We start from the raw sequence: 25221 nt of genomic DNA on the forward strand, positions 1-25221 counted from the left end.
GGGAGGATCCCATCCCCTCAGTCCTTCCTGGGGGTGATAAACCTACAATTACTGTCTGGGAGGATGCAATTTAACTGATAAAACTGCAGGATTTGAGGCAGTGAGGGATACCAAGGGAAGATGAGGACAAAAAGAACACGAAGTCTTACTTGGCCTTTACGATAATTCCCACACATCAGCCTGAGCATCACTCCAGCTCTAACTGGGTCCTGGCAGAACATCCACATCCTTTCTGAGAAGGGGACTGTTCTGCTACAGAATAGACCAGTGTCACATTGATAAATACCTACTCTGGTAAGATCTGGATGTGTTAAGATAAAAATAACTGAAGTGAAAATTAAGAAACCTCGAAAATGTTCTTTCACAATCCAATTTATCTCACTACAAATAACGTATGTCCAATACTTGCTAAATCCTTTCATCTTCCTCAGAAAGCTCACACAAGCACATCTTACAAAGCAAGACAGAGTTGGCAGTTGAAAAGTATACAACAATAAAACATTTACCACCCGCTCAAAACTTCACAGAAATTTAAATGGAACTCTTCAGTGTTGGCTGCAAGAGACTGTCACATTCTGCTTCTATTAAAATGCACAAAAGGAATCAGTGGCAGTAAATTAATCAACCCCAATTAATTCATGGACTCTGTTCATTGCTTGACATGCCCCACATACACACAGTGTTCCCACCACAATTCTGGGAGCAGAGCAAGGAAGAAAGAGGAGAATGGAAAAGCTGCTACAAAATCAGTGGATCTGTGCCAGGTGTCTCCTAAATTAACTCATGTTATCAAAGAAATAAACTTCATAATCCTAATCCAATAAAACAGGCTAAAGGAAAAGAAGAAACAAAGAGAATAAAATCATTTCTAAGCTGATTCTAAAATTAAAACAGCTCATTTCCTGCCTAATCTTTTAACATGAAGGTCATAGAGCACAGGCTGGGTATTGAGCATGCAGGGGCAGATTCTGCCTTGGGTGGGTGCCCACAGCCATCCCAGGCTCCTGGAGCAGCAGATATTTCACACACCCTCGAGGCATTTTGCAGATGGCAATCTCCTCTCAGAGCCAACACCTTCACAAAGCATGGAATTCAAATGGGAAGAGTTAGAGCAGTTTGTTTAAGGTGCCAGTGCAAATGAATCACAGAATCCCAGAATGGTTTGGGTTGGAAGGGACCTCAAAGCCCATCCAGTGCCACCCCCTGCCCTGGGCAGGGACAGCTCCCACCAGCCCAGGTTGCTCCAAGCCCTGTCCAACCCGGCCTGGGACACTTCCAGGGATCCAGGGGCAGCCACAGCTTCTCTGGGCACCCTGTGCCAGGGCCTGCCCACCCTCCCAGCCAGGAATTCCTTCCCAATATCCCATCTAAATCTCCTTTTTTAGTTTAAAACTATTCCCCCTTGTCCTTAAACATTAACCTATAAATTTACAGCCAAGAAAAAGAAATTACTGTCCAGCCTAAATACTGTATGTTCATGCAGAAAAAGAGGTTTTCTCACTACTATAACTTGTCTTCACATCAAACTCTTCTACCTCACACACCTCAGTCACTCCTCTGAAAGGCAAATACACCATTCCAAAGGTGATGCTCAGCTTGGTGTGAACTCTCCAGACTTACATCACGGGAAGTGGTCAAGTTCTTGCTGTTTTCCTCTCCCAGGAATGATTTGATGCTGTGCATGATGTTCTCTCTCCTCTGCTGCCGAAATTTCTTCTCCTCATCGCACAGGGCCATGCTAAACCGGAGATCTGTGGAAGAGCTGGTTTGCCAAAGAGACAGGCTTTAACAAAAGGTGTAATTCCAAAAAGAAATTCCAGGTATCACCCTGGGAAACGGGTGGCAGTGGCAGTAGGCAGAAATTCCTTATTAGATTTAGTAAGATGAAATAAATTCTATTATTCGTGCAACACGATTGCTCAGCTGTTTCCATGGATCGATGGATGCAAAGTACAATGGAATACTGTGTCTTTAAAATATGAATTTTATATAAAACTCACTAAAAAAAAAATAAATACAGCAAGTAAATTCACCACTCACATACTATTCTAAATCCACAGCACAAATTTTGTACTGGCAGGCCACAGGAAAACCTTTTGCCCAGCTTTTTCCCCACACTCTGGTCTCAAACATGTACACAAGGCTGTGTAAGGACCTCAATGCTGCATTTAAATAAAGCTGCAGCTTCAGCTCCCACTTCCCATTTCAGGTATCAAGGCAGGATGAACAGTTTGCCACCCCGTTTGGACCAGTTAAGTCCTCACTGAGCCTGTGTCACTCCAAGGGTTTGAGCCCAGTCACCTCCCAGCAGAGGAGAGAGGATAAACCCCTGCTGGTACCCACCCCACTGAACTTCCCATCCCAGAATGTCCTGAGCTGGGAGGGACCCACGAGGACCATCCAGTCCAACCTTCAGCCCTGCATAGACACCCCAACAATCCCCCCCTGTGCCCCAGAGGATCATCCAAACCCTCCTGCAGCTCTGGCAGCCTTGGGGCTGTGCCCACTGCCCTGGGGAGCCTGTTCGGTGCCAACCACCCTCTGGGGGAAGAACCTTTCCCTGAGATCCAACCTGAGCCTGCCCTGACACAGCTCCAGCCATTCCCTGGGGGCTGTCCCTGCTCTCCCCAGAGCAGGGATTGGAGCTGCCCCTCAGGAGAAGCTGCAGACCCTGATTTACCCCTACTTACTAAGCTAGTTATTAGGCCTATTAGCTTTACTATTTAAAGCTTAAAATGCTTGCTGTGCCTCCTCTGATACATCAGGTGCCACGCAGCATTTGTCCAGTGCTTTATGAAAAACATAAAAACAGTGAAAAGGATCCATTTAGGCTCAGATTCATCAAACTTCTAAAAAAACATAGGTTAAAAAATTAATGGGATTAAGAAAAAGAGGGAAAAAGGCTGCCTAGAAGCAACATTGCATGAAGATTCATATGATACTCCATCCCCACAGTCTCCAGATATATCAGAACAGCAGCAGAACTTGGTCAGATCCTTTAGTTTAACATATTCCAAAGAGCAAATGGAACCGAGCATCTTCTGCCTATTTAATGTCAGAGATAAGAAACACTCGTGATGTTCAAAGGCTGGGTGGTTTAGGGGTGGTCTCGAGGCCCACCCACATCTGCATCTTTCCTAGTACAAAACAGCGAGCAGAAATTACCCCTGGGGGATGTTTGTGTTTCTCCAGAGTCACTTGGAAAGAGGTCAATGCTTACAGTGCTCAGTGCTGCTATTTATAGTTACCCATAAAAAGGGAAAAATGAAAGTAGGCATCTGCTGAGCCTCACATGTGGCAAAATCCTGGCCCTAAATCTTCACCTCTGCCTTCAGCACCATGTGGCATTAACATTGAAATAATTTTAAAAACAGTTTAGGGGCAGGTCTGGAAGGAGCAGCCATATCTGCTGAAAGTTCATGTGGGATGCAAAGTTCCCACAGGAGGTCAAACAGTGAGGATAAAGCTGAACCTGAGGGCTGTGGGTTTATGAGACAAAAAGCCCTTGAGAAGGAGGGCATTTAAAAGAAATCAGGGTGAGAGATTCCCATGGGATGGCCTTGGGCCTGCAAACATTTGGAAAGGTCATGCTTATTAGTCCAAATAATGGTGTTTAGCCAGCGACAGAATTATAAAATAAACCTGGTTTAAAATCTCCTCACTTTTACTTGGTATTTCTATGCTAAAACAAGGAGGTTTTGCCCTCTACCTAACATGTTTTTAAGAAAATCACAGCAGGCACATGTGGGATTCTCAGGGACTTTGATGATCCTGTGGGTCCCCTCCAACTCTGGATACTCCAGGATTCTCTGAAAAGTCTAATGAACAGATTAAAATGAAAAATACCTTTGCTGCTGATACATTTTCCACTTCTTTTTATAAACAGGAGATACTCACCATACCTCAAGAGACAACTCCAGAGTCATTTCTGTGACCTACACAAAAAAGATTTAAATACAGTTACACCACTTGGAGTTAAAAAACACAAAGACACCTGGAGCATAATCTATTGCCATCAGAATATTCCTTTAAATCACTTTTTTAAAGGGGAGGATATTTCTGACACACATGAATGAGTTTCTTTCCTGTGGATTTTTTTGTTTTAAAGCCCACAGTGCGATTCCCAAACACACCACTAGCACTGAATACAGTGGAAAATGTTGCTCAGGTGCTGACTTCCATTCATCAGATCCCACTGCCTTGGCTTTCTTCCACTGATAATCCCTGACAGAGCTATTCATCTTTGGCCTGAAGGGATCTAATCCTCTTCACCCACTTGTGATCCTTTGTTTTTCCTGCCCCTTGTTTGCCAGGTCACTGAGCAAACTCCATACTCAGCCTCGTAATGACACATTCGGTGTCTTAATTCCACTGTCCTCCAGCTCTACATGGATTATCCTCCTCGTTTGGGGCAGGTGATCACCAGGAACAGAGCTACAACCCCCCCAGACTGAACATCCACAGGACACTCAGAGAGCTGCAGGGTGTGGAAGGGCAAAGCTGCCTCTGGCTCCCACATCCCACCGACCCACCCAAGGCCCAGGAACATCCTCAAATGGGAACTGCAAATCAGCAGGGAGGTGGGAGAAAGAAGAGGCAAAGGGATAACAAAGGGAGGACATGAAGGAACAGAGTGAAGAGTCACTCAGGAATCACTTCAAAGGCAGGGTAACAATTACATTACTCCCCCACCTGACATTACTAAGTTAGAAAGCACTTCAGGAACCACACAGTGATCCAATGCTTAAAAAATATGTCTGAAACAAACCCTTGGAGGGAAACATTCCAATGGAGAATATCATGCCATTTTCTACCCCTTATACAGACTGGCACAGAAACCTCAGGAATACATGTTAAGCATTCACTGTCTCCATCAGGCTCAGCCTGACTTCATTTTCCCTTACTATTTGCTTATAAATTTCAGAGTGTATTTGGCTTTTTTTTACACTGATGTTTGCCCCTATAACTCTCAGCTTTTTCTCACCACCTCACCTCATGCCCGGCAGAACCAGAGCCTGCACTCAGCCCACACCCTGCAAGTCCAAGAGTTACTGAAGCACTTAGTTAAATAAATATGCAGAAACTTCCAAAAATGCAGCAATTTAAAAAAAAAAAAAAAAGACATTCCAACCACCCTAAGGCTAAGTCAAATTAAATGCTAAATCTTCTACATGAAACTCTCTGGTTTCCAGTAAATGGGCCTTAAACCAGTTCTTTGCTGTAAGCACACTTTTAAAGTTATGTCACACAGGAAAAAGCAGAACAGTCACAAATCAAGACCTCTGATCATGTAATAAACCTCAGCCAAAAAGAGAAATGCAGACAGTATTTGAAAGGTGTCCCTGCCCACGGCAGTGGGTTGGAACCCGATGAGCTTTAAGGTTCCCTCCATCCCAAACCATTCCATGACTGTAACACAAGCAGAACAAGCTCAATTCCACACAGATTTAACAACAATTTCCAGGAGTCACTGTGCAGGCAGACAATCCCTGTTCAAGTGATTCCATCTGGTTTGCAGACGTGTTTGAAGGGAATAATCCAGTTACTGCCCTGCTGCGTGTTAACCAGGGCTGTGTTACAACAAGCCACTCACAGAAAGTGAAACATGTAATAATAAAAGAATTCCTGACAGCTTGGTGGAAGCCACAGGCATCAGCAGGAGGGGCAATGCACTGGCCAGCAAACCCTGAGTAACCTCTTGCACCAAGGCCACAAAACTAAACTGCATCAAGTGGGGAAGAAACTGGTTCAGCAAGAGAAAGTTTCAAACCAGGCTTTTAAAGACATACAAAACTGTGGTGGTGTTTTGCTCAATTCTGCTCTCAGCAGGGCTGTAAGAAGATAAATACAGTGCCTTTAGGGTAACAGGGAATGCTTAGAAAACTTCAGACCTTTCAGCTTCAGAGCTGGGTATGCAGAGAACAACCCTCACCCGAGATGCCTCTGTGTGCCCCCAGATATTCAGCTATTTCCTGACTGAAAGGCTGCCACCCTCACCCTATGATGTATCCTAATCCCTTCTGGAATTCATAAAACAGCTGTGTATGAAGAAAAAACATACATATATAGTACTGAGGGAGACCGATGGGATCAGAAACAGCCCCTGATCTCCCTCCATCCAGGAATGAACAAGCCAAGTGTGTTCCTTGCACTCCAGCAAAAACGTTGTACATCCTGGTCTGCACAACAGTTGAGGTGTTCTTTGAAGAACCTCCCACCCTGTTCAGAGCTGCCCCAACAAAAGGCAAAGACACAAATGTTCTGACTTACATCATTGAAAGTCAACTGGACCTCCTTCTTTTCTCCCAGTTTCAGAGAGGAGATGGGAAATGTGGATGTGCCCAGAGTCTCGTCCATAACGTAGTTGGCATCCATGAGAGTAACCTACAAAAGACAGCTGGGTATTCAACTGTACCTCAATCAACCCCTTTCTAATTCTGTAAGAATTAAAAAAAAAATAAAAATGATATGGAAAAGGAATGGGCTTAACCCACCCAGTCAATGCCCAGTGCCAACAGACACGTTCCTTACAACAGGATAAATTCACAGCCAGTGCAGGTGGCACCTCCAAGGTATTCAACTGCAGGAGCACACCAGGATTGTCTACAAAGGGTTTTTCATCCAAGCTTCTTTCTGTCAATAAATCTCACCACCTTTCTAAGCAGGCATAACAACTTCGCATTCTACACATAAAACACACGATTACTTCAAATTTCCAGTTCGTAAAACTTCCCTGTAGAGAACCTTCCATGGTTTTAAGTGTGATAGGCCAAAAAACAAGCTTTTCACTGAAGACAGAATCCACACATCCCAGGCTTGGATGTATAGACCAAGATTTTTTAGACAGAATCCATACAGAACATGCCAAGTTGGAAGGGACCCACAAGGATCACTGAATCCAACTCCCTTGTGTGTACAGATCAAGACTTTTATAGCACTGATTTGGCAAAGTGTGCAGCATTCAAAAAAACCACAAAGCTTTTCTCTGTATCCAGCCAGACCTTCAAGTCTCTTCTCCTACTCTCCATGTCAGAGCACATACCCTCCAAAATGTGATAATCTCCAAAGATGTCTGTGGATACCACAGCACACCAAACCATGCTTTTGCTCTAATCCACGTGGATCCAGGTCTAGCAGTCTGTTTTTTTTCCCCAGGGACTGCCTTCCAAGTCCTCAAGTAAGACATTCAGCAAGAATTTCAAATTACCATTTCCACAGTCTCTATTAAACGAGTTTTTCAGACTCATTTGACTTATGGTTTTTTCCACTTTGTGGATTTGTATCTTCTAAAATATCATCTCTTTGTGGCTTGGACCGTATCTTCTGCATTAAACAAACAGAATCAAGATACAATCACTTGGTGTTGCTACATCTGGGTTCAGCCTCTTCTCAGCTACAAAGAATCTTCTTCATCCTGTGCCACAAGCAACTTTTTGAAATGATGAACTGTATTTTAGGGCAGAACTTATTATTTTAATGGCTTTCATCTGCTTCCTGCAGAGCTGTGGTGGAGCCACCGTGCATTCCCTCACATCACCTGTCCCTAGAGCAGGATGAATGTGACAGTTCTCCGTGCCCCACTGAGCCTGTCAGGGGATTGTGGGGCCCATCCCTCTCCCCAGAACACAGGGAGCTTGTAGGAAGCATAATTCCATTTCAGACCCAAGGGATGATGGTCACAAGGTCAAGGAAAACCTTCACAGGCTACAGCTCTGTCCCAGTTGGCCAATTCAGGCTGAACTCTACGAGCCTGGCTCAGGAGACTGCACGTGTCAGGGCCATTCCCTACCAAGAGCAGAGCTAACAAAGGACCAGAGACAACCTGAAATGCTTGCTTGTAAAATCCTTAGATGTAACACTCATCTTCTGTACACAACCTGCAAAGGCTTGACACGCCAAGATTAAACAGTGGCTTAAACCAACAAGCCTGCACACGGAGTGGTCCCCAGAACAGCACTGGGTGGGCTCCCAGCCCTTGGCTCCAGGCACGGAGGAGACAGCACAACCACACTTTTGCTTTCTGTCTCCTCAGGGGGAAGCAAAGAATGGGCAGAGACTTGACTTTAGCCCCACCTATTCCCTGTCTGCAACAGCTGAATCAGTGTAGGAAGCAGGCAGTAAATGATGGCTGAGGTGAGGAATAGTAAGTACCATCCCTCAGGAGCAGTCCAAGAGGTGACTCACAGGCACGGCTTAGAATGACTCTCAAGGCTGCTCCTTGAATAATTCAACTTATACAACACCATGGCTGAAACAAAAAGGTGGAACCTCGAGACAACAGATGCCACACATGCACAAAGCTGCTGTGTTCCACCTTTCCAGGCACTGCTAACCGGGATTTACCTCGAGGACATTCTCCAGGTTGGGGTCCAGGATGAACTCAAAAGTCTCGTTCCACACGGGGTTGACGTCGTTGTTGAAGTGTTTGGTTCTCTTCCTGCAGTCGGGGGCGGTGGGGATGAACAGCTCCACGTAGGGATCTGGAGTGTCAACTGCAGGCAAAACACAGGGGAAAACTCCACTCTGGGTTCTAATAGCTGTTGGTACGATTATGTGAAACCACAGATCACCTCCTGCTCCAGGACAGGAAAGTGTGCAGCTATTTAAGTTACATCAAGGTAATGGCACAGTGGTAATAATCTCCCAAAGAGAAGCAGGAATTGGGATTTAACGGAGGAGGAGAAAAGCCCTGCACAAACAGAATGGCACTAGGGCTGAGTCAAGTTTATTGGGAATATGCAAACAACTGGCAGGCAAGTTTTTAAAAGTTTTTATCTCTTCCTCTCTTTCCAACCTTTAATTTCTTTGGCTTGTGCCACAGAAGTAAGTATTCCACAGAACAATGAAAACAAGCAGTTTGATCCAGAGTTTGGGATCCTCTGTCACCTTTGCTGTTTTGGGAATGCCAGGGGCAATCAGTCAGTCCCCTGTGCTGTGACACACGGCCCAAGGAGAGCTGTGCAGATGGGAAACCACTGCAAGCACCACAGAACCAAGACCTTATTTACACAGGATATTGGAATAACACTGACTGGAAACAGAGATATGGCAACTACAGCTGAGCAGAGTTATCAGGGGGAGAGGAGCACACACTGACAGAACCAATCGGATGTGTCTAATAATAGTCATTCCTGAGAGCAAGGAATGCACTCCTGGCAGCCCTAAAAATCCACTTCCCAACAAGTTAAAGCTTGTACTTTTTTTTCTCTTCAATGAGGGGTCTTTTTCCTGTCAAATTAGGTCAAGGCTCATGATGTCCTTCACGGTAGATTTTCCTAAAACACTGCTCAGATTTCAAATCAAATCAACTGTCTTTGGGGGGGAAAAAACCCACAACCAAATAACGAAAATAAGGGCTTTTTGGAACCACTCAGGAGGTCTGGAATATGTACCCAGGCAAATTCTATTCAATTTTATTCTAATTAAACTTCTCAAGGAGTTCAATTAGCCAATTGCTGGTGGTCACACAGACTTGCTCTGCCAAGAGATTGAATTGGCCTACAAAAACTTGGTTTTTTACGGAAATCACAGTGCTGAACAGAGTTCTGGGCAAAACATCCCTCTCCATTCAGTTTTTCATGTCATTATAGGATCAGCCTTATGTTATAAAAATCTTTTTCTTATAAATACAATCACCAAATGGTTTCCTCTCCATATTCAAAACCCCCAAACACATGGAAACCTTAGCCCCCTGGCACAGAGATGCCATTACTAACTTCCTACCAGGCTAAACCTGAGGCAGAGAACAACTAAACTTAGAAAAGTCAGACGTGGTAGCTCAGCACTGACAAGCCACCCCCTCACCTCCATGCCTTTATTAGCTTTTAACCCAAGGCAAAGATTTAATCATCTGCCCTTTCATGTTTCAAAGTTTATTTTTGAGCTATTTACAGTTGAGAAAATGAAAATCTATTCTTTTATAACTTCCTTTTTCAGATGAAGAGAAAATACACTGGAACGCTGCATGCTGTGATTAAGATATTGCTAAAAGCTATATTAATCAAAATCTTAATCCTTATTATTGGATGGGGACCAAAAACTAGTTTCCAGCAACCTGGCAAGTAACAGAAAAGTTCACTTCATGTATTTCAAAACATTAAAGCTATCAAAGGCAGATTGAACAGTCAGTGTGTGCCCCTTTCCATGGATGCTTTTATTCCTGCTTGGGCATTTGCCAATTGATTTGCCAGGGAATGTTAAAAAAACCTTATCTGAAAATGTAAGTAAAAACATCTTGGTGACTGCTCTTATCACAGAATCCCAGGATGGTTTGGGTGGGAAGGGACCAGAAAGCTCAACCAGTGCCACTCCTTCCCTGGGCAGGGACACCTCCCACCAGCCCAGGTTGCTCCAAGCCCCGTCCAACCTGGCCTGGGACACTCCCAGGGATCCAGGGGCAGCCACAGCTTCTCTGGGCACCCTGTGCCAGGGCCTGCCCACCCTCATAGACAGCAATTCCTTCCCAATCTCCCATCTCTCCCTGCCCTCTGGCAGTGGGAAGTCTAGAACACTGTTACCCATATTTTGATTTTAAAAGGAAGCATCTTTATGGTTAATGGGTCAAAAGCTGATGTTTTGTGAATTTAATCGAGACAAGAGAATTATCTATACCTGAGGATTATCTATATCTGGACTTGATGGTCTTAAAGGTCTTTTCCCACCTTAACAATTCTATGTAGAGACAACTCTGTCAGGGAACTGCTCTTTTTTAACATCTCCAGTACTTGAAATAGAACCCCCAGACTTAAAATCAACAACGTGTAAGGATCTGTCCTTGTTCCTCAGGGCACTTCTGAGGAAAATGAGGGGTTTGTACACTCAGCTCTGCTCCAGGCTGATCCTCACACAAGTGCTCTCCTGTGACTCCTCTGCCACAGCATCCCAACGTTAGGGCACAGGGAGCCCTTGGAAGGATTTCCAGTGGCCACAAGACGAGATAATTCCATATCCCTCCTTTCCTGGCACTTTCTGGCTATTTACAGGAAGTGCACCTGAATTGTCACAGTGCTCCTGGAGAGCTTCAGAGGGAACAGCACAGGGAAGGCTGGGACACAGGGATCAGAGGGATCTCCCAGGAATAAATCCATCTGAACTGACAATTCGGTATCTAAAACCCCACCTGCACACTCAAAAATGAACCTAAGAGTTCAGCACTGCTGCCAACGAGGGTCCTGCAATCAGCAGCTGATAGCTGATAGCTGTACATACCCTAAAGCTCATTAACAAACATCCATAATAATGTCAATTTACAGCATCCTCCAGGGGCTGAACGCAGGTTTCCAACAACAAAAGTAGAGCCAGAATGTAAAGTGCTATTTCAAACAGCTCAGGAAACAGCTGAGAGGCAGAAAGCAAGGATTCCATCACTTTGCCTCGTTTGATTTATCTCCTGGTTAAGTAATTGCTTTAGGATTCTCCCTTTAAGTTCCATTCTGAATCACCAAGTGAAACACACAATGGACAGTAATTAGGGTCAAACACTCTCACATTAAAAAATGAGTAATGGTTTAACAGTCTGTCTATTAAAGAAACCTGTAAAATTTCCTACACTGACTGGAAAGCATTTGATCTTATGCTAATAATTTGATGAGATGACTGTCAGCAGGCCCCTATATTAATATAATTAATATTTTGGATATATAATTTATGTTTCAGTCACTTCAATTATTTCAACAGCACAACAAACATAAAGAAACTACAGAAAGCCTGTTCAAACATAAAATACCAAGGATGAAGCCAATACCATCACACATTAAAATTTGTCTCATTTGCCCATCAAAAGTCAAAAGAAAAGTTCTTCAAGTATCTCAAAGTCTGTTTTGCTGTAAAAGATTCCCCACCATAAGGACTTGACTCTTTTTCCACATGAGCACATCATAAGCACTTGTGATCACAATGGATATCCAAAACAAAACTGCACTAACTTTAACTTCACTTAATATATGCACCTCCATTATAGAAACTGGATCCAGATTTTCTGGTCCCATCATCTCCAGATACCATTTTAAAGCAATTATGGGAATATTCCAGCAAGTCTGTGGCAGAACTTCCTTAAAGAACTGTGTTAGTTTGGTTGATTGGAAAATTTTGCTTTCTGGTTAACTGTTATTATAATTAATAAATGACAATATGTTTTATATTGGTATGGATTATTATATATATACCAGTTACCATATATATTATACAATACCAATACAATATATCAATTATGTATAATATTGGGAGGGTATATATATATATACAAAAAATAGTAATAACCATTAATTTATCGACCTTTAAGTGCAATCCCATTCATAAAACCTCACTAGGTCCCAGATTACCATCTCTGTCTATTTTCCACCTTTTTTTTTTTTTTTTTGGCTTCCTGCATTACAGTTCCACTTGTTTAGCACAAATATTGAGAACTGCTGGATGACCTCTCTCTCTTCCAAAGGGGAGGAAGCTGAATAACAACTGAATTGCCATTCCAACAGGGAATTTTGCAGGGCTCACGGGATGAGATGTTTCACAGTGGCTTGAAAATACAGTTTGGTCTCTCTGCCACGGTCAGATAAAAACGTAATGAATTTTAAAATCATTGGGTTTCCAGTTTCATGTTTCCAGTTTTAAAAAAGGGAATTCTTTAAAATGGTACTTCTCAGTAACTGTCAATACCAATAATTAACATTTCCCAAAAACCACACGAACAAATAAATGAGTTGTTAGATTTGGCTTAGCCTTGCTCTGTTCCACCCCAGAGAAAGGAGAGGCCAACAAAGGTCTGAAAAAGATGTCTCCAGTGTTCAGGAGAACACAGGCACCACTAATTGATTAATTAATTCATTTATCAAATGGGAAAGAAGGAGTGGGAAGCCCCAAGATCCCACGCAGGGACCAGCAGCAGGCCCCCCATTCTCATGGAGCAGGCAGCTGAGAAGCTCCAGAGGAGCTGATGGATTATTTGCTGCCTGTGTTTCAGGTGTTACAGGGAATGCCAAGCCTTTGGCTTGGGGGATTTTGCAAAGGGGATGATGCAGCGGGAGATTTCGTGAGCGGAAGGTGACTCCAAGTGAAGCAGCCATGCCATGAGAAGTCCTGGGATTAGGTAATACAATCATTAAAAATTAGTAGTGCCTTTTATTACAGTGCTTTTCAGCTCTGGTATTACTTCAGTGAAGGGCAGAACTGAACTCCCAGCACAGGCACTGCACCATCCCCCAATGTGCTGCTGTGGGACATCACTGCTTGCCCTGATCCAGCCTTGAAGGGGAAAAAAAAACCCAAATAAGTCACCTGAATGCTGCATAGGGTCAAACCACATTTGTACAAGTGCCAAGAGCAATATGATATTCCTTTCTCTACATTATTTTCATTCCCTTTGCAGACAGATAGTGAAAAGTGACTGAAACACTAATCTTGCAACAGGTCAGAGAAAAACAGCATTTTTCTAGTAGTGTGCCAGGAACCAAGGGGTTTGGGGGTTTTTAATTGATTTAAGTGCCTAGTTCTCAGTGAAACACCTCGCTCTATACCACCAAAGACACATGGGGAGAAGGTGGCCTGGCTCAACTCCAGCTGTGGGTCCACAGCAATGCCAGACCTGCACAGGGATCCTTTGGTCTACAGTAAGTTTAGGCATATCATCACATTCCTGCTAAATTACTCCCAAGCCACAAAAAGACTTTTGGTCCAGATTTATGTTAGCTGATGGAGTATAGATTATTCCTCGTCTGGCATGAAGTCTGCTAACACAAATTTACACTGGCAACGTTCTCTGAATCCACACAACAAGTTTACACTGGATCTGTGTTTGGTATCAGGAGGTTTTAGAGGTTTTGGGTCTCCACCAGCAGCCCTAGAGCTTGACTTACTATATTGCTGAAGTGCAGCCTCAGGGCCTTTGACAGAAAAGAGGTTCTTCCCTTGACTTCTTAATTCAGACAATTATAAGGAACATTTTGAAAACCTGGAGCTGTCCTGACTGGAGCAGAACCAGAGCTAAGAACAGGCTCACTGTGGAACACACAGACCTGTTTCCAGCACGACTGTCCCCCTGCAGCACTGGCTAACCCTAATCAGGGAAAGAATACTGGGAAGGAAACAAAGCTGGCACTCAGTTGTCTCAGTGATCCCCCCGAGATCTGCACTAGACACCTCTTGTTAGCAGCATCATTCATTTTTTAAGACCCACATCTCCCATGGATACACATTCCAGTAGCAGCCCTGGCTCCTGACCCAGAGGCACCTGCTGTGGTCAGTGGTGGAGCTCAGAGTGCTCCAGGACGTGGCAAACAGCAGGGCCAGCACAGGGGCTGTCAGAAATCTCATGGCTCCTGGCCACCAAACCTGCACGTGCAGCTTGTGGGATGTGCAGGATTGGCCAACTCTGACCTACTTTTCCCAGGCTGTTTGGCTGGAAAAGGGAAGGAGTTTGACTTGTTCTCCCCTTGCAGCTCCCTTGCAAAAATCAGAACCCACTCCAGGAAGTGCCTTATCTGATGACACTTCCCCAGGAGTCGTAGCTAAGCCAGGGGACAGGACCAGCCAGCTGTGATCCTGGGAACAGCTGGATGAGCCCTGGATGAGCTGCTGTAACACCAGCTCTAATGCAAGCAGGCAAACCTCCAATTCCTCCCACTGCAGGCCAGGTTTAAAACCCTGCACACCCCTACCCAGGCTGCTCTAGACTGCTGGGACTCGGGCTTTAACGAGGCCAGGGTCAACCTCAGGAGCTCTGGCTGATGTGGCTGATGGTGAACAGGCACCACACCAGTTCAGCCTAACTGCAATGGAAATGCATCTTTTATTCCAACAGGGAAGACAGCAACTGGGATAGAAGCTAAGCACCACTGTCACAAGCTATCAAACTTTAAACTTTCTCGAGAAAAGATTTTTGGTTTCCCCCCCCCCTTAAAATGGCCCAGAATTACAACTGTTCATTATCAAAGCATCAGAAGTAGTTGAAGCAGGTAAAAGCTGCAAAACCAAAACAGGATTAAGCAAGATTAGCAATCATTAAGAGCAGAGTCATAAAACTGGTTTCCTCTGTAGATGCTTCCATTTGTTTTGAAAGCCATTATCCTGAAATGGATCATTAAAGATACAAGACAAATTTTACAGTGCTTCCTTTGACCAAATTTTCCACCAAGCTCCCTGAAAATCCAGAAGGGGAGAGATGCTAGGGGAAGAAAAACCAGTTTGCAAGCATTTCTCTTCCACAATACTGCAGTTTGGGATTCTGGTCATTTTTCTGCAAGTCCTTGTGCTGTCCTGGAAGAAAGGAAAGGCTCTACAGTTTGGGTGGCATCTGAGCAGACTCAAAACTAAACATCTACTATACAGGAACACACTAGAGCAGAGGCCAGATCTTTTCCAAGAGCTCCAGTCAGAGAAGTGATTTTACAAAGGCTGGAATCAGTAGAAAGCTGTGATATTTCATCTTGTAATAGTTTATGTGGCAGGTTTTGGGCAGCAAGGGAACAGAATCCGAGAGTGGTTTGGGTGGGAAGGGACCTCAAAGCCCATCCAGTCTCACCCCCTGCCCTGGGCAGGGACACCTTCCACCAGCCCAGGTTGCTCCAAGCCCTGTCCAACCTGGCCTGGGACACTTCCAGGGATCCAGGGGCAGCCACAGCTTCTCTGGGCCTGCCCACCCTCACAGGGCAGGATTCCTTCCTAGGAAGCTTTTTTGTCTCTTTTTGTGTTAAACCTTTTTTGTGCCAGTTCAGCTGGCTCGGCCAAGCATGTGTATGTGACAGGTGGCACAAGGGCTGCAGCAGGACCACCAGAAAGAAGGGAAGGTCAAGGGGATAAAGTGGGTTTAGTTGTATTTCTAATTATCCTACTTTGTTAATTGGCAGTAAAGGGCAGGAATTTCCTCCAGTTGAGTCTGTTTTGCCCATCTCAGTAAGAGGTGAATGGTCTCCCTCTCCTCATCTCGACCCAAAGAGAGCCTTTCATCATCTTTTCTGCCCCGTATTGTTGATGGCAGGGGAGTGACAGAGAGACCAGCCAAGGTCAACCCACCAACATCTGCTGCAGTTACTCAGCTCATAAATCTTCCAGCCTGTAAAAGATGCAGCCAGAAGAACTGAACACAGTGAATAGAGCAGTCACTAAACCAGAGTTTAAATCTCTGTAAAGCTGCATCACCTGGATGTTGATGGGATGATATTCTGGACTGAGATAATCACCTTGACAGAGACACCAAAAATCAAAGCAGGTTAAATCAGTAAAGAAAACACTTCTATACTAAGGCAACAGTAAATGGGCAGACACCTGAAATAAGAAAGGATTTGAATGAACTGCTGGAAAATAGGGTCTGCTCTCAGACTTCTTTTGCCCCCTCCCTTCCATGCTGTGTGATGAGTTCTTACAGTAAAGCTCATTTATCATCCCCACACATTCTGCATTCCCAGAATGACAAACTGGTCAAAGCACGCTAACTTCCTTCACGTAGGAAAAGCAGCTGGATGGAAAATTTCTATTATGCAACTATTGCCATTTTGGTTTATTTTGATGTGCTCTGTCAGTGAGTAACAACAGCAGCTACTGTAGCTCAGCTACTCAGATCCTGGGATGACCAAGATTCGGATCTGGTTGCTTGTCTTTGTCAGATCACCTCACAAAAATGTTAACTCCCAGACATAATGGGAAATCACAGCCAAACAGAGAGGGCTGGAGGCTGTCCCAGCTCCAGCTTTCTCTGCTGCTCCACCACCCAGATCAGCCAAGGCACTAAAAATAAGTCTTGAATCAGCAGAGCTGCCTGTGTGACCTGTTCACTCATGGAAACGCACTGCCTGTGGAAGCTACAGTGCAGTGGGCACCTGTGACCTGGGTTTAAGGATGACACAACCATTTACACTCCCCATTAGCAAAGAGCTCAATAAATCTTGAAAAACATGCTTAAAATATTGCCTGGGCTCAAGGAGACAGAACTCAGGGCTCCATGCCCATCCATACCACACCTTCCAGCTAAAACTCCTTGAGCAGGGACAGAGTTCAGAGCCTTAAAATGAAAATATCACACAAGGCACTTCAGCATATTTAATAAACTTAGACTGATCCAGATTTTTCAGAGTAAGTCCTGGAAAAACTGATATGGCAAAAAGAACAGAAAACCATTACACAACATCCCTCATGTTCCCCCAGGCCTCCATCACCACCACAATGTAAAATTCTATCTTGACCCCAGAACAAAAACAGCAGGAAAAACCAGGGGCAATCCACCAGAAGAGCCAACAGCTTAGTAGGGTCCGTAATGGGACAGTGTCCAGGAAGGGTATTCAGGTACCCACCCCAACCACATCACAGCCACCCTTCCTGGCAGTGATTCCTGTCCTTGAGACAAGTTCAGAAACTCCTTCCACAAGTTCCAGGTTTGGTAAATCATATTAAAAAAAATATATATATATATTCACAGCTTCAAGCATCTCTCCTCAGTAATTAACATGATCGCTGATCTGATCAAAAGAGCTCCCAGGCTCCAAGACACAAAGCTTTGTATACAAACAGGAAACAAAAACATTGCTCACTTTCCCAAAATAAAAACAGACCCAGCGATCTGTTTCTCTCCCTTTGGGAGATTTGCCAGGACTCCAAGAACCAGCCCCAGGAACTTGGAAGCTCCCTCAGAGATGCCCCAGGCTACAGAGCTCTGGGAGCTGCCTCAGACAGGAAGCCAAGCAGCTTTTGGTGGCCCTTAGTTCTGACAGGTTTTATCAAAATAAAATGTTCTTCCTGAGCAGCTTTTTGGTTTTGATGATTTGCAAAGATAAGAGGGTGGGTTTTTTGAAAAAAAAAAAAAAAAATTACATTGATGGATTGCACTTGGAATGTATTCTATAGGAATACGGTAGACAAAAATGCCACGGTCTTCTGGCTTTCTTCACCCTTTCCCCACTCCCTTTAATATCATATCATATCATGGGGTCCCCTCTTCAACCTCCTTTATTCTTTTCCCATGTTCCCCACACTGTCTCACAAAAGAGACTGAGAACCTGTGTTTTCCATCTTCTCACACACACAAACCTGTGGGCTCCCTGTTCCACTCTTCCAGCACTTCTCCTGAGCTTTTTTTGTATACAGATTATATAAATATGAATATACACACCCCACTGCATCTTCTCTGGGTGTTCTATCCTTTACCCCACAGGAGATGTTTAATAGATGCCAAATTCCCTCTTCTTCCCTTCACCAGGGCTCTCCCCTCTCTCCTCATACTTGGGGCTCTTGAACATTGCCCTTCCAAGTGTCCTCCCCCCCAGTTTTACTATCAACAGTAAACTTTCATCCTGAAAGCTCACTGTTAACCCACGGAAGCAAAGCTGAGTGTCAGAGCAGGAGCTGGAAAGCCCAACCTCAGCCCTGGGCTGTGCCAGGCTCTGCTTGGAGTGCCAGGGAAAGGCAGGGATGACCTGGCAGCAGAGCAGTTAGACCTGAGGAAGTGGGAATATTCTTTCTGCAGATTCAGCCAATATTCTCTCCCTCTTCCCCCCTTTAGAGCAGAGTTTTCATGGGCCGTCCTTCCTGGTGGTTTCCTGTTCAGCTACCCTGCCCAGCAGCCTCACAGAAAGAGGAAGAAGTGCTGGTGTCATGTATCTCCCCACCACAAGATCTGCTGACCCATTTTGGGTTGGTTTTTTAAGTGGCTTTTACTTTTTTCTCCTTACTGCACTGACTCAGCAGAGCTCTGGGGCTCCTCTCCTTTGACGTGTTCCCACCAGCAAACCACAGCCTTCTGAGGCAGCAGCAACTGCCAGCTCCACTGGACTCACACAGCGAGCCAAAAAGCTAATTGTAGGTGTTGCTTGTCGTAGGCAAATGGTTTACAAGTCACTCAGCTCTTCTGGATCAGTGGAAAGAAGGAGCGGCAAATGTGCTCCCTGAGTGAGAGTGAGCAATGACACGGGGACACTGCCCCGGCTCTTTAACGAGACAGACAAAAAACCACCCCCAGCCCAGGGACAGCCACTTAACCTACGGCAAGCTGGATGTGTCATCACCTCCCCCTGCCTACGGCAACGGGCTGGGGTGGGGAAAGAGAAAATAGAAAGAGAAATACTCACGCATGTCACCAATGGCTCCCTTGGTGACATTTGTGGCTTTCCTTACTGTCACAGTGAATATGTGTGAGTACTGGTGCTCCACCTGCAAGTCAGAGAGTTAAGAGGTGATTAAGCTCCAGAACAACAACAACAACGACAACAACAACAAAAAAAAAAACCATCTATGAAAACAGGTTTCATTTTGTCCAAGAACAGAGAGAGGGGAATCACCCAGGCAAAACGTAAGGGAAACTCATACTGGATAGAGCATCTCAAAGCTGAGCTGCACCCTGCAACTTTCCTGGGAGGTCAGACCTTGCACTGGGGCTGCTGGATTTTCCTGCAGCCACACCTACTAATCTCAATGAATAACACTCCTCCTCTCCACACAACCCGCTCCGAGGCATTTAGTCAGTCGGGGGCAGCTGGATACGGGAAGGAAAAAATAAAAAGGGGTTATTTTACAGCTTGTCTGTGTAATTACCTTCCCCTGGTACGAAGAACAGGAGGCATTACTTCCAAGTATGTGTTGTGGAGCAGATAAAAGCATACTGCACATGCAGGGGATGGAGTGAGTGATGCCTGGAGTGTACCTTTTAGCACACATCAGTATTCAGCGTGAAAGCATCCTCAGGACAATGTAAGGAAGGTGAAAACCCAGCTGCTAAAACATTCCCCAGCATGTTTCAGGCGGTTTCTGGGGGTTCCTGTTTCCTGCAAAGCCCAAGCACACAGCAGGAGCAGGTCCCTCCTGAACAAACCAGGGAAGCGGGAAAAGATGTGAAGTTAAGAAACAAAAAGTAAAAAAAAATAAAATAAAATAAAATTAAAAAAAAAAAAAGTCACCAACTCATATCTACTGTTGTTTTATCTACATAGCCATAAGTTTGAGCAACTCTGAGAATGACTAGTGCATACTGCAGGGCAGACAACAGTGCCTTTCCAGGGCCAGAGCACAGAGATGGTGGGTCTGTCTGATGTGCTGAAGGCAGGAGCAGGTCCCCCCACACTTCCCTCTCAGCCCTTACACCTCCACTGCTATCCGAAAAGCCTGTCTTGGGACACTTGGGCTGTCTGGCTGCCCACAGTGCCCAGACACTGAGTCACACCCTGCTACAACACACCTCAGGTTCGCACTTCCAGCACTGAAACAGGGATATTTTCTATCTTTCCCTCACCCCCTATTAACTTTGTGATGTACATGGCATATCAGTCATTGGGACCAAAACAACTAGCCAAGCATCAAAGGTCTTACAACATATTCCAACCAGAAGGAAAAGGGGGAAAGACCAGAATCAGGAAATTCACTGGAATTTATTTAAAACCATAAACAATGCCCTTGGTATGGGACATGCTTTTCAGGCTGTGCCTGGTGCTTTCTTGCTATGTTTTCATCCGGACACTTTGTTTTTTCAAAACTGGTTGTTCCAGCCAAGCCTCATTATTTCTCATCAACAACTCACCCACAGAGTCTAGAACAAAACTGGACCCCTCTAACACAAATTTTTAAAAAAAAAAATAAAAAAAATTGTATCTTAGATATCATTTCCTAAAAAAAACAAAAAAGCCAAAACCAACTAGAGATGCCAAAAGTGGCTTGTGAGTGTTTAAGTACTAGTGGAGTCAGGATACATCAAAAAGCAACTCAAATGATACCAACACCAATCCCTCCACAATCCCGAGGCCTGTGAAAGCACAGCCCCATCCCCACGGCAAAGCATCCAGGAAAGACTGCCCACGGTGATACCAAGGGCTGGGTTCACTGCATCACTGCCTGACCCAGACACTGCAGGTTGCAGCTTCCTTTGGCTGCAGTAACCCCGGTGTTGTGACAGCCAGAGGCTCCATCCGTGACTGTGTGCCCAGCAGCACAGCTCAGCTCCAGGATTCCTCCCTTGCCAGCTGCAGGGGCTGTCTGGATCAAGGAACAAGGCAGCAGGCAGGGAGAACTGTGGCAGTGCCAGCTATTACCCTACAAGTGGTGCACTGAAAGCGTCCCACCACAGGAGAAGTGGAATTCAGCTGTGCCTGATCCTCCCAGCGGGGCTGTTCGCTCACCTCGGAAGCACCAAACCCAAAAGAAAGGGTTTAGGTGTGGGAACCCACAGCTGGGAGGAACCAACACCTACTGAACAGCCTGGCCTGTGCTGGCACGAAGACATGCCCAGCATTCTACGGCATCCATCCCCTTCTACAGCTTCCATGAGTGCATGGATGAACGGGAAGGAGGATGTGACCCCTCCGTGAATAAATTTCTGCCTCTGCCATGGGGCAAAAAAAAAAAAAAAAAAAAAAAAATCCCAGAGTTTTCCATGACAGCAAGGTAAATGGGGATTTAAGTGGCTACCTGGGGAGAGCTGGTTCTATGTGAACACAGTTATGTGAAGTTCTGTCATTCACCCTGCTCAAAGAATTTTTACAAGCTGTGAATCTCCCAAAGCTAACAGCTCTTGCTATCCCCTGTTTTCAGTTTGCTGCTTCAAAACACCCCAAGCTGCTTTATCAGCGTGTGCCACCTTCACACACACGTCAGGTTGATGGAGGGTTGGTTTCACAACCCGGCACTGGCCTCAGTTTGTTCACAGACTGATGTATTTCCTTTGTCACATGCAACCTTGTAATTAAAAGAAAACAGCCCAAAGTACAAACACACCACCCTGTCTCTTTTTCCCAGCTCTTAAGAAAGGGCTTGTCCTCACTGGAGACCACAAATCAGAGATCACCGAGCATTTAGCAACGAGGAGGAGGAGGAGGAGGAGGATGGAGTTCTAATTAAATGACAGGATGGGACACGGGTGTGCTGCATTCAGCTCTCAGCTGATACATGAAATCCAGGTGCAATTCTGGTCCTCGGTGGAAAATGAGGAGCCTACACGACGCTTCCTGACAAAAAGCACTCTGAAAGGTCATTTTCTTGCCATCTCCCAGTCCTACTCATGAAATTTATATGCCTAAGTAAAATGCCTACCACCAAGCCACCACTTACCAATGCATTCTCATTCCAGCAGGACAGAGATCATCACTATTTCTGTTACACAGCAATAACTGTTTTGGTAAACATTTACACTATCATGAAAACTGATTTTTTATTGACTGAAACAGCAACCCCCCCCCCCCCATTCCAGTTGTTGTACTGCCAGGAAAGTCGAGCCTGGTTAAAGATCTGGGATCCTCTGAAAGGAGCTCAAGTACACAGAGGCCTGGCAAAACTGGAAAACATTCTCTCCTTTCCCCATTCCTCACACGGAGGATTATAAAGAGTTATTAATATTTGAACGTAACCACATACTTGGAAGAAATTTGTAACTGCTAAAGTAAATCATCTCCCTCTTTGTAAAGAGAAAACAATACAGAGATACACAGGAAGCCCCAAAGTCCAGATCTCTTCTTACACCAAAATAAACGTTTTTCACGCAACTTAAATGCAGTGGGAAATAAAGGCAATTTTCCACTTAGGATCCAGTTTCTAAGGGGATTAAAAGGACTAAATGTCCACATTTCAGAAGCATTTTTTGCTTAGGTTTTCGAGTGACTTCTGAAGACGTCAGATGCCCCCCTGGAAACATCACAGGAAATGTATTGACTCTGAATGCCTCTACAAATCCAGCCCTTGCTGCTTTAGATGACTAAGCTGCATTTTCTCAAGTGACTTATGTTCACCTTAAATCTTGATAAAAATCTGTACATTGCCAACTCCTCAAGTACTTCTGAAAAACAGAGGATGGTAAATAAATCACTTAAACCTTGCAACACTGAGTGGAGCAACATCTGCATTCCTTTAAAAATCGACAACAGGTTACAAATTTCAAAAGCTCACAGTTAATTCTAGTGGAAGGTGTCCCTGCCCATGGCAGGGGGTGGAATGAGATGGGCTTTAAGGTCCCTTTCAACCCAAACCATACTGGGATTCGATGAGTTTAGAAAACTCAAAGCTACCAGCCACAGTGGCCTTGCCTTACAGGTGCCTTTTATCTCACTTCCTCTTTGTCCATGAATTTAGAGAAGAAAGGAGAGAAAAGCTTTCAACCTGCCCTCTCTGAGCATGGGGTTTCTAAATTATGGGACTCCTGTGGACAGTATTCACTCTACTGGTTCAGTACTGGTTCTCACCCAGCTGGGCACTGCCCAGGCTCCCCAGGGCAGTGGGCACAGCCCCAAGGCTGCCAGAGCTGCAGGAGGGTTGGGATGATCCTCTCAAGGCACCTGGTGCGACCCTTGGGGATGGGCCTGAGCAGGGCCAGGAGCTGGACCTGATGATCCTCGTGGGTCCCTTCCAACTCAGCACGTTCTGGGATTCCAAGTATCCTGCCCAGTCACGATTCAGCATCTCCTGTTCTCACCCACCTTTCCAGCTCTCCTAACTCCTCCCCCTGCCTCCTTTGTTCCTCCCTCACCTTTGCTTGCTTTCCTCCCAGTAAAATTTCCCCAGTTATCTGCTTTCCTCCCTTTAACATATTTCACATCTTTTACACATTTGTGAGCACACAAACACCATCACCTTCCCACTCCGGGGCTGGGAAACAACCTCACACCAAAGGCTCCCGTAACACGGGCGGGTTTTTACCTACAGACTTCCCGGACTTGCCACTGAGGAGGAATTTACGTGTATCCAATATCGTATTTGTGTATTCCAGAATGCTGAGTCACAGAACACAACTCCAGCAGGACACGGCCTTGCACACCAAGCCCCATCAGGAAGCTCTGGCACGGGCAGATTGCATAAGTATTTAACAGTTTTACTTCCTCAATGTTAAAGGACACTTGAGCTCACAGTTGGGCTGGACAAATGAAAATATTTGCCTGGTTACTTAAGGAATAGATTTGCAGAGCCCGTGCTCCTCTTTCACGGGGTATTTCAATCCAGACAAACATTTGTGCTCACACATACACGATTTTACCTCTAAGCCCTTTCCCCCATTGTTATGATATTTATCATTGCAACCAAAGATGTATTATGTATCTCAAGTCTCTAAATCTAAAGCATTTCTGGCACAGTCAGTTCTGTCTGCACCTGCAGTGGTTTTTTTATTCCTCAGAGTCTTTCACAAAATGTGGAAAGAAAGATAAATAAAAAGATCAGAAAACACACAAGTCAGCAAAAGGACTTTTAGGAAAAATACTTCTGAGTCCTTTATTGCCAAACGTCCTTAAAATCCAAGATTTTTGCATTGATATGAGCCTGCTGCCTTCCAAATTCTGGTAAAAACCTCCACGGAATTTCAGTTTTTGTATTAAGAAACCTCAAAAGATTTCCATTCACTTTTCAAGCAATTACCAGACCAGCTCTTGCATTAGCAGTGTTTATTACAATACATACTGGTATCAAAAGATCTTTTATGGGAATGATTCAATGAACTCTAAACCCAGTGCCTCGGAGACCTCTCCCATGAAGGGGCAGATCATTCCAAGCATTCCATCCAGGAGAGGGCACTGATGGCAAGAGAAGTCAGAGAATTGTTATAACGCAGTTAAACACAGACATCAACCTGCAGTTGGCCCTTGCAGCTGAGTCCCCAGGGGTGAGCAGGAGCGAAGGCGAGCCCGGTGTGTGCTGGCTGCAAACTGGAGCCGAGGATGGGAGCGCGTGAGGCACAAACCACAGCGCTGATAAGAGATCGCTTCGAGGAAGCACAGGGTGTATTTTTAGCCCTGTTTCAGAAGCACAGCCCTCTAACAAGCGTGGCTATGTGTGGGTTACACCTCACAGTTCCCGGGGGGGATCCCGGGGCCGTTCCGAGAAGCGGGTGATGGGAACACACGCCCAGCGCGGCTCCAGAGCTCAGCCCGGCCAGGAATTGCCCTTTTAGTGTTTACTTTGGAGAGGCACTTCCAGCAGAGCTAGGTGTGAACATCCCAGTGCTCAGTGAGCCACTGCCTCGCCCCACAGAGGGCAGTTCTGCTCCCATTTCCCTTCTCCTTCTCTTGTCCCTTCTTCTCCACTGCACAGGTTGGGCTCCCATGGCTACACCTTCCCCCCGGCCAGCTCTGACTGCACAGAACAGATTTTCCAATCATTCCATGAAATCCTGGAATGGGTTGGGTTGGAAAAGACCTTAAAGCCCATCCATTCCACCCCTGCCATGGTCAGGGACACCTTCCACCAGCCCAGGTTGCTCCAAGCCCCGTCCAACCTGGCCTTGGACACTTCCAGGGATCCAGGGGCAGCCACAGCTTCTCTGGGCACCCTGTGCCA

General features: G+C 45.2%; 1 protein-coding gene across 1 annotated transcript in view; it reads right to left on the reverse strand.

Moving 5' to 3' along the window:
• Nucleotides 1-25221, reverse strand: part of PLA2G4A (phospholipase A2 group IVA) — a 55316-nt gene that overhangs the window by 29416 nt on the left and 679 nt on the right. The window contains exons 2-6 of the mRNA XM_027901968.1: nucleotides 19050-19131; nucleotides 8344-8492; nucleotides 6271-6384; nucleotides 3898-3935; nucleotides 1621-1762 (exon numbers count right to left, since the gene is read on the reverse strand). Of these exons, the coding sequence (XP_027757769.1) occupies nucleotides 1621-1762; nucleotides 3898-3935; nucleotides 6271-6384; nucleotides 8344-8492; nucleotides 19050-19131 (525 nt within the window). The remainder of the gene's footprint in view (nucleotides 1-1620; nucleotides 1763-3897; nucleotides 3936-6270; nucleotides 6385-8343; nucleotides 8493-19049; nucleotides 19132-25221) is intronic.

This window comes from Empidonax traillii, unplaced genomic scaffold (assembly GCF_003031625.1).
Source record: "Empidonax traillii isolate 1590-97213 ecotype Southwest subspecies unplaced genomic scaffold, ASM303162v1 scaffold827:size534266, whole genome shotgun sequence".
Classification (NCBI taxonomy): Eukaryota; Metazoa; Chordata; class Aves; order Passeriformes; family Tyrannidae; genus Empidonax; species Empidonax traillii.